The sequence below is a fragment of the Oryzias latipes genome, chromosome 1 (assembly GCF_053564925.1).
Source record: "Oryzias latipes strain Hd-rR chromosome 1, Olatipes_Hd-rR_3.1".
In the NCBI taxonomy this organism is placed as follows: domain Eukaryota; kingdom Metazoa; phylum Chordata; class Actinopteri; order Beloniformes; family Adrianichthyidae; genus Oryzias; species Oryzias latipes.
In genome coordinates, this window is record NC_136237.1 from 42559040 (window position 1) to 42572597 (window position 13558).

At 44.0% G+C, this 13558-nt stretch overlaps 1 protein-coding gene across 1 annotated transcript; it reads right to left on the reverse strand.

The window, feature by feature from the left end:
- Positions 1-4328: 4328 nt before the first annotated feature.
- Positions 4329-9574, reverse strand: atpv0e2 (ATPase H+ transporting V0 subunit e2). Its single transcript, XM_023959730.2, has 4 exons — positions 9355-9574; positions 7763-7810; positions 6739-6835; positions 4329-6282 (listed from the first exon to the last, which is right to left on the reverse strand). The coding sequence occupies exons 1-3, from the start codon at positions 9456-9458 to the stop codon at positions 6742-6744; spliced, it is 246 nt and encodes an 81-aa protein (XP_023815498.1). The 5' UTR covers positions 9459-9574; the 3' UTR covers positions 4329-6282; positions 6739-6741.
- Between the last annotated feature and the right edge of the window lie 3984 nt (positions 9575-13558).

The window sequence follows — 13558 nt, forward strand, 5'->3', positions numbered from 1 at the left end:
TTAGTTTATTAGTCTTAAGTCGTTCCAACTTGTTCCAAATTGAAATCGACCTTAATGCAAAAGGTTAGATACAGATTTAGGAGAGTTTTTGCAGATTAGAATAGAATAGAATAGAATAGAATAGAATAGAATAGAATAGAATAGAATAGAACCTAGAAAGAATTTAAAATGCGGCCAGCTTATTTCTTTTATAACAACACTAGCACACCTGGGGTAAAAAATCAAAGCAATAAAATAAAACCATAAAACATTCAAATATTAAAATGTATTCTTTAGTTTTGCGCTGTTCTTGGTACACGGAGAACCCTACCAGATAGATGGAAAGAGGTTTCTTTAAAAAGTTTCTTTAAGTCTGTTTTTTTATCTTTTACTTTTGAAAATGATTGTTTTCTGCTGCAAGCATAAATAATACTATAAAAACACAGCTCACGTAAATATGAGCAACATTTTGTTGTTTAACAAAAAGCATTAATACATGGAGATCATGGAGAAGAAATTATGTTTCCATTATATTCTAGTGATGCTTTTATTGTGAAGGTGTACTTCCTTGTTTTCCGGTTTGGGACTCGTCACTCATGCTTGACACAAAGTGAAAGCAATCTATCTTTTTCTGGGACACGCCCTCGGAGGAGGGGTGGAGCCCCACGACCCATCTTTAAGGACAGATTCGTGGCTGTGAACCCGGTGACCCCAGCTTTTGTCCGGGCTGCTTCCCGGCTGAGCCCCGCCGCTGGATCCACCGGATCTCCGAGAGACACGGCGGAGGCACAGAGGATGCACAAAACAGAAAGCTTCTGTTATCACACCAAAATATGATTTATGTTTATTACTTCTGTGAGAGTCCACCTCTGTGACGATTAGAGTCCCATTTATAAAAATGTTCTCATATTTATTAGAAAAACAAACACTCTAGTCAAGATTTCTACTGAAACCAAAGCTAAAGGACATTTGTTTTGAACGACCTGCTAACATTTGTCTGTTGTTCTGTTTGAACCATCAGACGTGGAATCCTGCAGACTCTTCTGAGTCCCAGGAAACCGGCATCGCGGCGTGGAGCAGCCGTGGAGCAGCCGTGGAGCAGCCGTGGAGCAGCCAAGACCAGGAGAACCCGTCTGAACTCCGGCTGGCTGCTCTTCAGGCGGTTTCACGACCTGCATGGTGGTCGGATCACAGGAGATCCACGCGATCGTGTTCCTGCAGAAACCTTCAACAGATCTCTGAAACATTTACTTATCTCAGCGCATCTGGTTCCATTCAGGAAGACGTCCAGCTGAACACAGAAACATCTGGAGCTTCAGAGGACGACCAGGAGTTTGTTTCTGCCCGGTTTGATAAACGCAATGCAGAAAACATCTCATCAGACGGATTGTTGATGAGTTTAGACTCAATTCCATCCCATAAACCTGATTTAACCAAACGGTGAGACTTTTGGATGAGGAGCTGCTGCTCCTCTCATCTCACCCTCCAAACGTTCCCTGCAGCCTCTGGATGCAGGACCCTTTCCCGACCGCTGGACCCTGAAGTTCTCATGCTGCATTCACACCTGCGTGGACATCAGAGCGTCCGTGTTCTGCTGCTTCCCTCTCAATGCTGCCAGTCGGGTTCCAGTTCAGGTCATTTTTGCTTCTTTCTCCAGGATTATTCACATAAAGATCTAAAGACGTCAACGCTGCAGAGGCCCACACCTCATCCTATTTATAGATTTAAGAAAAGCTGAACCATTTCCTGTGAACAGAACCTAACGGATCCATCCGTCTGTTTTTTTTAACGTGTTCTCATGGCTTTTTCTGATGATGGAGGACAAAACTAGGATCAAAACTGCATTTCTGAGTATTTTCTATTCAAACTGTTGTGAAAAACTGTCGTTTTAAAGATTGTGTTTGTGATGTAGAAGATACGCGGGGCGGAGCTACAGTCTTCCTGCTCCGCCCCTTTCAGGTCATCCACCTGCAGACCAACAGATCCATGAATGTCTTTGTTTTCCTGGTCGGAGCTGGAATCTGGACCAGAACCGGACGGACGGATGGATCTGAGGAGCTGCCAGTTTTTCTGCACCGCTAATGTTAGGTTGGGGCTGTAAGCTAGCTGGAGAGCAAGTAAACAAATGGATGATGGGATATCAGCAGAGGCTTACTTCTGTGCCAACAACAACTCAAAGGTGAATTTCTGATGAACTCCTGCCGCTCTGCAGAAACTATGTCCCAGAAAACGGCACATTTTTAAAAAGATTTTGGCTAAAAGCATCATCATCCTCACTAAAAGTCCACTGGGAAAGCCGTGGAAACCGGTTCATTGGTTCCTCTAAACTGCCCCTAGGTGTGAATGTGAGCGTGTTTGTGGCCCTGCGACAGAATGGCGACCTCTCCAGGGTGTCCCCCGCCTTCGCTCACGAGTGGCCAGGATAGGCTCCAGCAGCCCTGTGACCCTGAAAGGGACATGACGGTTCAGAGGATGAATGAATCAGTGATCGGACTTTGAATCCAGCAGCTCTGAAGCTCCAGAACCTCCAACCATTTCTGACAGATGAGGAGTTTCAGTTTCATGTTTAACTGCAGTCCTCTGGGTTCTGTTTGCTGATCAAACATCCGTCTGTGGTTCTGCTGAGCGGTCCGCCTTCCTGCTCTTTGGTTTCGTCTGCCGGATTCCATCGACTGAATCTTCTCTGGGATTCTTTTTCCTTTACGTCTCGTCTTTAGCTTTAGAGACACAGACTCGCCTGATCCGTTTCAGGGACCGTCTTTGCTTCAGTCCATCCGGTTTTTAGCCCAAACCGGCAGATCCAGACTCAGACGCTCTCCCTCACAGAGGACCGGAGCTTCCAGGCCTGATGCCGTTATGTAGGTCAGCTCCTGTGGCTGCCTGCATCAGCTCTGTGAAACCTTCAGGCGTTCTCCGGGGAAAGTAGGTTGTCATGGTGCATGAGCACATTAGGCTGCATCTTCCGGGTCTGACAGAGGACGGACAGATAAGATTGTCCGCTGAGGCGGGAATTTGCTTCAGCGGCTCCGCCGGCGTGGGCAGGAGAAGGAAGCCAGCTCAAACGTCCGTCTGAGGAGAAACGTCAGCAAACGTCCCGTCCATGCTGGAAGCAGGGAGTCGGCCATCTTTGGATCAAACGATCCGACTCTTTCTGCTGATGGAGGATGACAATCCCAGATCTTCCTGAACTTTCTGAAGGGTTTTGTTCAGAAAAATGTATTTCTGTCACTACATAGAAAACACAGAATTTATAAAACCTGTCCTAATGAGCAAATATTAACCTTCATGGCTGACTTTCAGTTAGACAATAGTTCATGGTGATGCTAAATCAGGTGGAATTTAATGGTGTGAATTCCCATCATGCAGCAGGAAAGGCTGAAATCTGAACTCATCAGATGTTCAGCTGCTGAAGAAAAACCTTCGTTTGTCCGGGTTTCATTTCAGTAAAGATCCTGACCGTGATGGAGAGACGTTTTCAACATTTCACCCGTTTCTCTGAGCAGCTCAGTTTTCCTCTGGCGTCTGAAAACATTTCACTCTTCAGGATTTTGGGATGACGCTCAAGACTCACCTGTTCAACACGGCTTTTAGATCATCCCACCTGCTCAATTATTCTAAGTTTTATTGTTATTTAATGTATTTTTTAATGAAATAAATTATACATATTTGAATTTGTGCAAAGGGGAGGGTTGATTTTAATTTGAAATTTTCCTCTTCAGTCGTGTTTTTTGCTTAAAGCACTTAAGCCCTTAAAGCATCAGAAAGGATTTAAAAAAACAAAGTTTGTTTTGATGATTCCAGTGAACTCTGAAGATTTCCTGCTGCTCATCATTTACTTTTGCTAAAATGTCCTTAGATTTTCTTGGGACATAAACTAACTGTCCCTCATTGTTCAAGAGTTCTTTTCAGCATTCACAGTGAAATATTGTATTCCTGTTTTTAGCTTTCTGACGTCTTTAAACCTTTTCTGTTTGAACATCACAAACAAATCATAGATTTTTCTTCAAAGCCTCGGTCAAAACACTTCTTAAAGAAAGATCAAAAAGAAATCCTTTGGCTACTTCCTCCTTTTTAATCAGATTGTTGTTTGCCGTTGTCATGACGATGGTGTCATCCTCAGACCAGATGGTTGATGAAGGCTGAGTTTGAGGAAAAGAGAGGAGCTCACATCAGCTCCAGAACTTTGGAGCAGAAGCTGTAGACCCCCCCCCCACACACACACACACACACCCACGCTGGGAAAGAGGAGCGCCCGCCGTCAGGAATGTGCTCCTTTGTGCGTCTCTGACATTTGAAATGTTCACTGGATCCTCCTCGCAGGAGCATCAATGATTCAGGAGAGCAGCTGCTGACTTCAGGACTCCACGCTTTATTGAGGGGTGGGGGGGGGTCACATGTGATGCCACACACACAGAATAATCACACAAACACAGGAACACACACATATCTGATCTCCATTGTTATGTACACGAGTGGCTCGTTTCCTCGTTGCCATGGCGACCCCAAATACACTCGGAGTCCGGTCCAGCCTGAGATGATTCAGGGTGTTTGTTCAGTCCCTTCATCTCACTGATGCATCTCCTGCTGCTGCTTACATGAAAACAATCATTTCCGTCTTGGTCGTACGTTTGCCCAACAGTTCGATCATCTCCACCCCTCTGCTGCTCCTTTGGTCCAGCGTCCGGCTCGGTGGGCGCGCTGACGTTGGATGCTGTCCCAACACCGAAGATGGAATATTCTCAGACTAAGAAAGAAATCCTGAGAAGTTCGCAGAAGGAACTGAGAACCCTCCGGATTGAAGCTCATGCAGTTCACCGCACAACCACTAGGCGGGGTTGTTTGGCCAGCAGGTAGAACACTGATGAGATAGTATATTCTGCTAAACTGGGTTATAGTGGAGCTCCAGTGTTGACGTTCTTCGATAACTCTTGAACCTTTAACGCAGTTATTATTATTTTCAACGCAGTTCCAGCGGCTTCTGAAAGTGGAGAACGGCAGCTTTACAACCAGTAGTGAAGCGTTTGAGCAATCGATGTCAATCAGCTGATTCTGACCCAAAAAAAAACGTCAGAATCCATCAAAATTGTGTTAATTAGGTACACGATTGGAGCTATGGCAGTTTGAGGGGCGGAGCAAAGAGCCAAAAGGTTAAAATTTTACCTAAACATTTCAGGGATGGGTGACGCCGTCTTTTAACTGACAGGCATCTATTGATTTCTATAAACCCCTGTCAGACTCATTTGTCCCCCCCATTTCTGGTCCTTCACTGGTTTTTACAAGTAATCAGGTGGGCGGGGTGAAGGCGGAGCTTATAGTTTTTGATTTAAAAATAGGAATCTTTTCATTTGAAGCGGCGTTCCCACAGAGGGACACGTTTGGTTCGGTTGTTTCCAAACCCGGAAAGTGTTTTCCTCCAAAGGTTCTGCAGCTGCTGTTCTCAGCAGAACCAGCTGAAGCACCTGGAACCGGTGCCGCTCAGGCGTTTGTCGCCGCCGCCGCCACGAAGAGGGGCTGAGGAGTGAGGGAGGGGGGCAGGAAAAAAACACAATTTGGTCTTTCTAAAAAGTAGCTGTATTTTGATTTTGTTTCTTTTTGGCTGAAGCGAAGTGGTTTTGGAGAAACGGACTGGGGGGAGGGATGGGGGAGGGGCTGTGGTCGGCAGGCGGGGCGGTTCGCCGCGATGATACGGATGCGTGAAAGAGACGTCACACCTGGAGGAAGAAAAGCAGGTTCGGGGGGGTCGGCATGCTCCAAACAGAAACCCCGCCCCCGGAGGGACATCTGCACGGGGGCGGCGGGAACTCATCAAAAGGGGTCGAGTGGAGGACTGAATTGGGATCACCATGGCAACCGGGACCTCAGCGGAGCAGAGCTGGAGGTGGAATGTAGTGGCGAGTTACAGAAAGGGGGGGGGGCATTCTCACTCACACACAGTGACCTGACCCCCCCCTCGCTGTAATGTCACAACAACACGGCGAGCGCAGACATGGCGGTTTACCACAGCCGCGCACAAAGGCTAAAGTAATTACACCCAGAGAGCCACGTCTTTATGCAACAGAGAGGAAATGACATCACATTTCTGTGGAGGGGGAGGAGCCAGGTCTCAGCCGTTGTGATTGGAGCTCTGCTCTGAGAAAGAGACACCTGCTGTCCCGAACGTGTCCCAGGTTTGCAAAGAAAACTGAACGATGGCGTTGAAATCCTGCAGCGCTGCAGCTGAGAGGAGGGGGGACGGCGAGGAGAAACGGCGAGGAGGTCACGTCCAGCGAACCCTCACAGACAAACCAGGCGACACGTCACAACCTGAAACAGAGAAGGCGGAGCTTGGGAAAGACTCGCGGCTTTCATGGACCAGACATTTCCAGCAGCTCTGTGTGGAACCAGCTCTGCTGTGAGTCCGGTTCTGAGGGTGACCGGTTCTGAATCAGCTTTAAGGGGTGAACGTGGGAGCAGATGCAGGTCGTCTGAAAATTTCCTTCAGCGCTGATCCGAAAAGAGTTGATCACGGAGCAGACACAGAACCTGTTCAAGAACAGATCTCCTTCCTTCTGAACCACGAAGGAACCGGTTTGGAACCACAGACCTGCAGAAAGGAGCCCGAATGGGCCGCAGCCTGAGACGGTTCTGGTCATAATCAGACACTTGTCCTCCATGTCGGAGCCGATGTTCTGATCAGACAAACCTCTCATGTTTCCCTCAGAACTCGTGGTTCTGATGTGGGAACATGAGTCTGAGCTGGAGCGTCAGGGAAGAACTCACCGTTTACTCCCAGTAGTACCGCAGGTACCAGATGGTTTCGTTCTTCAGCTGAGGTCCAAACAGAGGGTTGGCCTGAGCCAGGATGGCCACCAACCAGCTGAACAGACAGAGAGCAGAACCGTCAGACAGCTGACCGGGTCGGTCCAAAAACTCATGACAGGAACCTAGAACAGAGGCGTTCGAGGAACAATAATGTAGAGGAATTTGTTCTCAGGAAGGAGACGTCTGACCAAACCAAAGCCAGCGCCCATTAGCTATCACGCATGGAAGTGGAACAATTATGGTGTGGGCTTGTTTTGTCAGCTGATGCACCAAAATTATCCCAAACATTTGCCAAGAAGATCAGGAAGCAAACCAGAAATCTGAAAAAAACCAGAAGGCAGTGGTTGTGTCTGAATTCCTTCCCAAACCACTCTATGGTTCATTCATTTCTTCCGTTTTGTCCCTTTGGGGTCACTGGGCTGCTGGAGCCTATCCCAGCCACTTACGGGTGAAGGCAGAGGACACCCTGGACAGGTCGCCCGTCTGTCTCGTTCACCATTTTCTAGTGCTGTCTGGATCTACAATTCCAAAATCGCAATTTCCCAGAAGTCTCTGTGAAAAACTAGTGTGCATTGATGCTCACTAGATTGGCTAATATAGACCACAATGCATTGCATTTGAACTCTTTATTCAAAATATATATATTTTAATGTATTTTTTAAATAAACCATCAATGCTTTCATATTCAGGAGACAGTGGACTCATTAATAGTCGTCCCAAAACCCTCAAATCATTAGATTTTCACTTCCTGAAATAAATGACGTCATATCTGTCATAAAATAAAAAGTAGTGGACGTTGGTGTCTGAAATGTTTTTATAATTCAGGGCACTATATAGTTTTATGGTAGTTAGGGTGGGAATTCGGACACAGCCCTGACCTTGACTAAAAGGTAGAAAAGAAGCAGAGGAGGAACCAGGTGATGCTGTGATGGGGGGGGGGGAGGAACCAGGTGATGCTGTGATGGGGGGGGGGGTCACTTACAACAGGTAGCAGCAGACGGCCGTCAGGATGAGGCTGGTGACGATGACTCTGTGAGAAAACAGGAAGGAAACGGTCAGAGTTCAGTCCACACTTCCTGTTTCCTCTGCAAGGTCATTTACACATCCTGATCAGGTTACAAGTAGGGGGTGTTTATCGGCAAGAGTCTGGCGATACGATAGGTATCCCGATATTTTACCAAAACATATTTCCTTTCTGTTTTTTTAAAATATGACTTTGAAAAAACTAAACCTGAATTTTAATGTCTTCCACGGTAATAAAATGGTCAAATTCAGTTTATTTAATGATCACAATGTTAATGTTAAGCACTGCATTTGTGTCTCATATATAAGTTGGTTCAGGAGCCTGAATGGTGCTTCCAAAATAAAGGGGTGGGGGGGTGAGGGGGGGGGGGGGGGGGGCAAACTGATTTTTTCCAGAAACAATAAAGTGTGATGATGAGGCAGCAGGACAGAAGGAAGGAAAGTTGCTTTAATGTAACAAAGAAGGTGCTTTGTATGTTTACAGTCTGCTCTGCTGCAGCTTTGCCTGCAGACACGCTTCTCACACACAGAAGGAACTGGTAACACTGATCACCACAGTCAGCCTTTTTCAGAGCGATGTACACATCCCTCTGATCCATCAGGTCACTAAACTAGAATCTGTTGCTGGGAGGTTCTGCAGAACTTTGGCCCGCTTTGCTGATAGCATTTAGCCGATGCTGAGCGCATTAGCCTATTAGCTGCTGCCGTGCTTCACTCGTATTTATCTGAGCCGCTAAAAAGCACAGAAATCCTCGTTTTTCTATCTTACTGGCAGCAACATGGCTCAGAGTTTCTGTCTAGTATCCCTTCAAGTAAAAACGAAGTACTTCATGTCTCAGAACAACAGAACCAGCTGCCTCTGGCTGCAGTCTTCCTGTTGTCTTGTGCAGAGTAGAGCTGCTCAAAGAGGCTCCATGTTCTCTGCTGCCAACTAGAGGTCGGAGGGTGAAGTGGACAACAAGAGTCAGACGCTGAAGGACGCTCAGAAATAATTAAAGAAATATCGTCCTGGTAGCATTTTGAATTGAAACAAGTATTGCCGAATGAAGTATTGGGATATTTTACCGAATCGATTTTTTCTTACACCCCTAGTTACCATCCCAACAGGAAACCATAACAACAGAATTAAACTAAGTTGATCATGAACAAAGATTTAGGCGGTAAACTGAAGCCGTTCTGCACAGAGGTCAACAGCCAATCAGGACATTAAAATGAAAAATGCAGACAAATGTGCGTTCAGATTTATGTTTTTAATGCTGTTTTACTCTTTCAAAACCACAGGGAGAGAGGGAGCCCCCCCCCCCCCCCCCCCCACACACACACACCGCAGCCCTGTGGCCCCCCCGATAGAAACATCCCGCGTACGCCCCTGCGGATGTGAGGATGGAGAAACGGCCTCCAGCGAGCAAAGACACGCGCGTGAATTCCCAGCAATGAATCGATGCCGGTAGACTGATATCACGTGATTACATCCCATAATTATCGTAAACAAACGCAAAACAATAATTAATTGCTCCCAATGATGAGCGGTGGCCGTGCAGCTGAACCTACCCTCGGTTCGGTCCTTTCGGAACCAGAAACGGAGCCACCACGCCCACCAGGGTCCACAGCGTGGTGAAGCAGATGATGGGCAGGGCGAGAGAGTGGGACACCATGACTGCCGCCCGCACGGACACGCAAACACGCGGAGATCTGGTCGGGTCGTCCTCTTGGAATGAACGCTCATCAATGGCTGCCGAGGATGCCAGCAGCTTTGGCTGTGGTCCCGCCCACCGAGCTGAGGCGGGCTGTGATTGGTTACACTCCCAGACCAAACCGAGTGTGATTGGTCCAACCGGCTGCCTTTCAGAATTAGAGCCTTGAAGATTAGAAACATGTTTGTGCCAAAAAGAGAGATTAGATTTGATATTAAAACAGAATTTTAGTTTTCGTGGCAGGAAATTTAAATTTGCTCTTTCATTCTCATTAGCATATTGCTTATCCAAAGGTTTAAAATAAGTCAGCTGGTCAATTTAAAGCACAGCATGTTTATCACTCTGCTCATCACTACAACATGAATGAAAGTCTTCATCAAAGTACAGCGTTTTTACAGCACAACCTATTAGAAAAGCATCTTTTTCATGAATCACAGTACTGCAGATTTTTCTGAACTCAGGTAAATTATGGGATGTTCCAGAACACAGACATAGACCAAGGTGGTATTCAGGACCATGACTGACCCTAACCCTTATTAGAAACGACAGCGGTACCCCCACCATTTTCTATGTAGGTGTGTCCTGGGGGAGTGGCTGGGTTGAGGCAGAAATATCCAGAAGTTTATGGCAGGATTCAGTTAAACAGAGAAAATCCAGTTTTTGTCCCTGATAAATTCATTTTAGATGTTGAGGGAGGGGGGATGTTGAGAAGAACACTGCTTTGTGATTGGCTGAGAGTGGCGAGGGACAGGACGCAGATTTGCCAGATTCCTTTGCCTTTGTTGGGATGGCGTAGTTTTTTCTTTCATAACAAACTTTACTGATAAAACAGTTCAATACAACAAAAGAACAAGCCAGGGGCTCTTTATAACATTTTACACAAAGACATTGAAACTGACGCACAGATCGACTGTTTTAATCACTTTTGAAACCCTTGTGCTATCCTATGGGGTCCAGATGACCCCCCCCCCCCCCCCTTACTTTGATGTATTCCCCCTACCATGAAAAAGGTGGAAAGATTTCATGTAATCCATGGACACCAGTGAAGATCATAAATCATTGAAGAAAAAAGGTTCAGAGCTCTGTCTAGTGGGTCTAGATGACCCACCTCCCAACATTAAAGTGCCTAGGATAGCACAAGGGGTTAATGTCAGAATGTTTTATTGTGTTCATGTGTTGTTTGACCTCATTGACAAAGATAGAAAAATGAGGAGTATGATTTGAAAATTATAATGAGATTCATTATATATAATTGTTCTTTTTATGGACTATGGCTGAGGCCAAACTACATGTTCTAAGCACAGGCAGAAGGAAGTCTGAGTCTATGTGGGCGGAGATGAAGTTACAAACTTTAGACCAAAGGGGAAAGGACCAAAATAAATGTACAGCATCGTTGTGATGAAGAAATCTTTGGACGGCGACATGACCAGAGAGATGGGATACTGTTCAGGGATGCCAGATGGTAGAAAAATGAACGTCCAGATGGCGGTGTTGAGGACGGTGATGTGGAACAGTTTCATGAGAAAGTGGAACATACTGAAAATGACTGCAGTTGTACTCAGTATAATAATAATGATAAACCCTAGTATAATAATAATGACCCAAGTATAATAATAATTATACTTGGAGCCAGTTTAGCTCGTGCTGGTTTGCGGCGCCTTCCGTCCGTGAAACCCGGGTTCGACTCCGGGCTGCTCCCTGTTCCCTTCTCTACCTCTGCCGGTTCCAAGCCCGGTTTGAGAAGGTTGCGTCAGGAAGGGCATCCGGCGTAAAAAAAAACATTGCCAAATTTACCATGCGACTCGTTCGCTGTGGCGACCCCTGATGGGAGAAGCCGAAAGTGGAAGACCCAAGTATAATAATAAATGCTTGTAAAAAGAAAAATAACCTCTATAAAAAATTCTTAAAACAGAGAACAAGAGAAACTGAACAAAGATATAAGTCATATAAAAATAAACTAACTGAAATAACACGTAACAGTAAAACAGTGTACTTCAATAATCTACTGAATGAAAATAAAAACAACGTAAAGCGAGTTTGGGAAATATTGTAAATAGCATCATTAAAAATTGGACAAAAAAGCGAACATATCCAGATTACTTCACAGATGAGAAGGGTCAAAGCTATGACATCAATGAAGCAGCAAATGGTCTCAATAACTACTTTGTAAACGTGGGTCCAGAGTTGGCAGCGGAAATTCCAAAATGCAAAACTAGTAAAAACAAAAATCCACCCATCGACAGGATCCCACACTCAATCTTTCTCTCTGATGTGAACGAAAATGAACTGATATCAATTGTGAATAATTTCAAGAGTAAAAACTCAAAAGATTGTGAGGATATAGATATGAAGGTGGTGAAAAAAGTCATTTATAGTTTATCAAAGCCTCTGACATGCATATGTAACTTATCATTACAAACTGGGAGATTCCCAAACCAAATGAAAATAGCCAAAGTGATTCCTATCTATAAGAGTGGAGACAAACACCAATTTACAAACTATAAACCTGTTTCTCTTCTTCCACAATTCTCAAAAATTTTAGAAAAAATATTAAATGATAAATTAGCTTTATTTATTGAAAAACATAACATTTTAAATGAAAACCAATATGGTTTTAGAGAAAATAGATCTACCTCATGGGCTATCATTGATGCTGTGGAGGAAATCACAAACGCTCTGGACAAAAAGAAATATGCAGCTGGAATTTTCATTGACTTAAAAAAAGCATTTGATACTCTCAATCATGACATCCTACTGGACAAACTGGAAGTGTATGGGATAAGAGGACTAGCGCTAACTTGGGTCAAAAGCTATTTAACGGGAAGAAAACAATATGTCAAGATTGATGAATATACATCAGAAACCAAAGAGATAAGTTGTGGTGTCCCACAAGGATCAATTCTAGGCCCGCTGCTATTCAATATTTACATAAATTATATATTCAATGTTTCAAAGCTTATGAAACTCATATTATTTGCTGATGATACAAATATATTTTATTCTACAGACAATCATAGGGAACTTATCAAGGTGTTGAACACAGAGTTAAACAAAATAAAATTATGGATGGATTACAACAAATTATCTTTGAACCTAGATAAAACTGCGTTGTAGTTTTTTGGAAACTACAACGCAAATAAAGAGCTCTCAATTGAAAGAAATAGTGTCTTAATCGAAAGTGTTACAGAAATCAAATTTTTAGGGGTTTTTATCGATGACAAACTTAGTTGGAAGCCACACATCAGACACATACAAACTAAAGTCTCCAAAAGTATTTCAATCGTAAATAAATCTAAAAATATATTAGAATACAACAGTAGATATTTATTGTACTGCTCCTTAATACTACCATATTTCACCTACTGTATAGAAATTTGGGGGAATAATTAAAAGAGCTCACTACATCCTGTCTTCTTACTTCAAAAACGAGCCGTCAGAATTGTACATAAAGCCGGATATCTTGATCATACAAACAATTTATTTTATCAATCTAGATTTTAAAAACTGACCTTGTGGGTTTTTACACCAACAACTTCTATCCAGAATCAGTGGGAAATCGTTACCATTCAATATCCAGAAACAGTTCTTAGAAAATGAAGGAGGTTACAGACTGAGGGGATGTAGGAACTTCAAGATCAAATTGATAAGAACCACAAAGAAAGGTTTCTGTGTGTCGGTGTGTGACACTAAACTTTGGAACGGTTTAAGTAATGAGCTCAAAAAATGTTCAAATATTCAAGAAAATGTATAAAGAAACTCTGATTTCAGGATATGAAGATAAGAGGATTTAAGGATCAACAGGTGTTTGAATAATTCCAAATACATGTGTGAACTTGATTGTGGTGAAATAATCAAAGCTCTTTTAATTACAACCACTGAGTATTACATTGTAATGTGCAATAATGATTACTGAAAGGTTTGAATTACAACCAATAAGCCATTGATTTTGTTTACTTGATCTGCAATGTGTAGCAATAATTACTGGTTTAATGTGATCATGTGTTCTCACTGGACTATGCTACTTCAAGAGAATCTATCTGATCAGAACCGGATTTCTACCC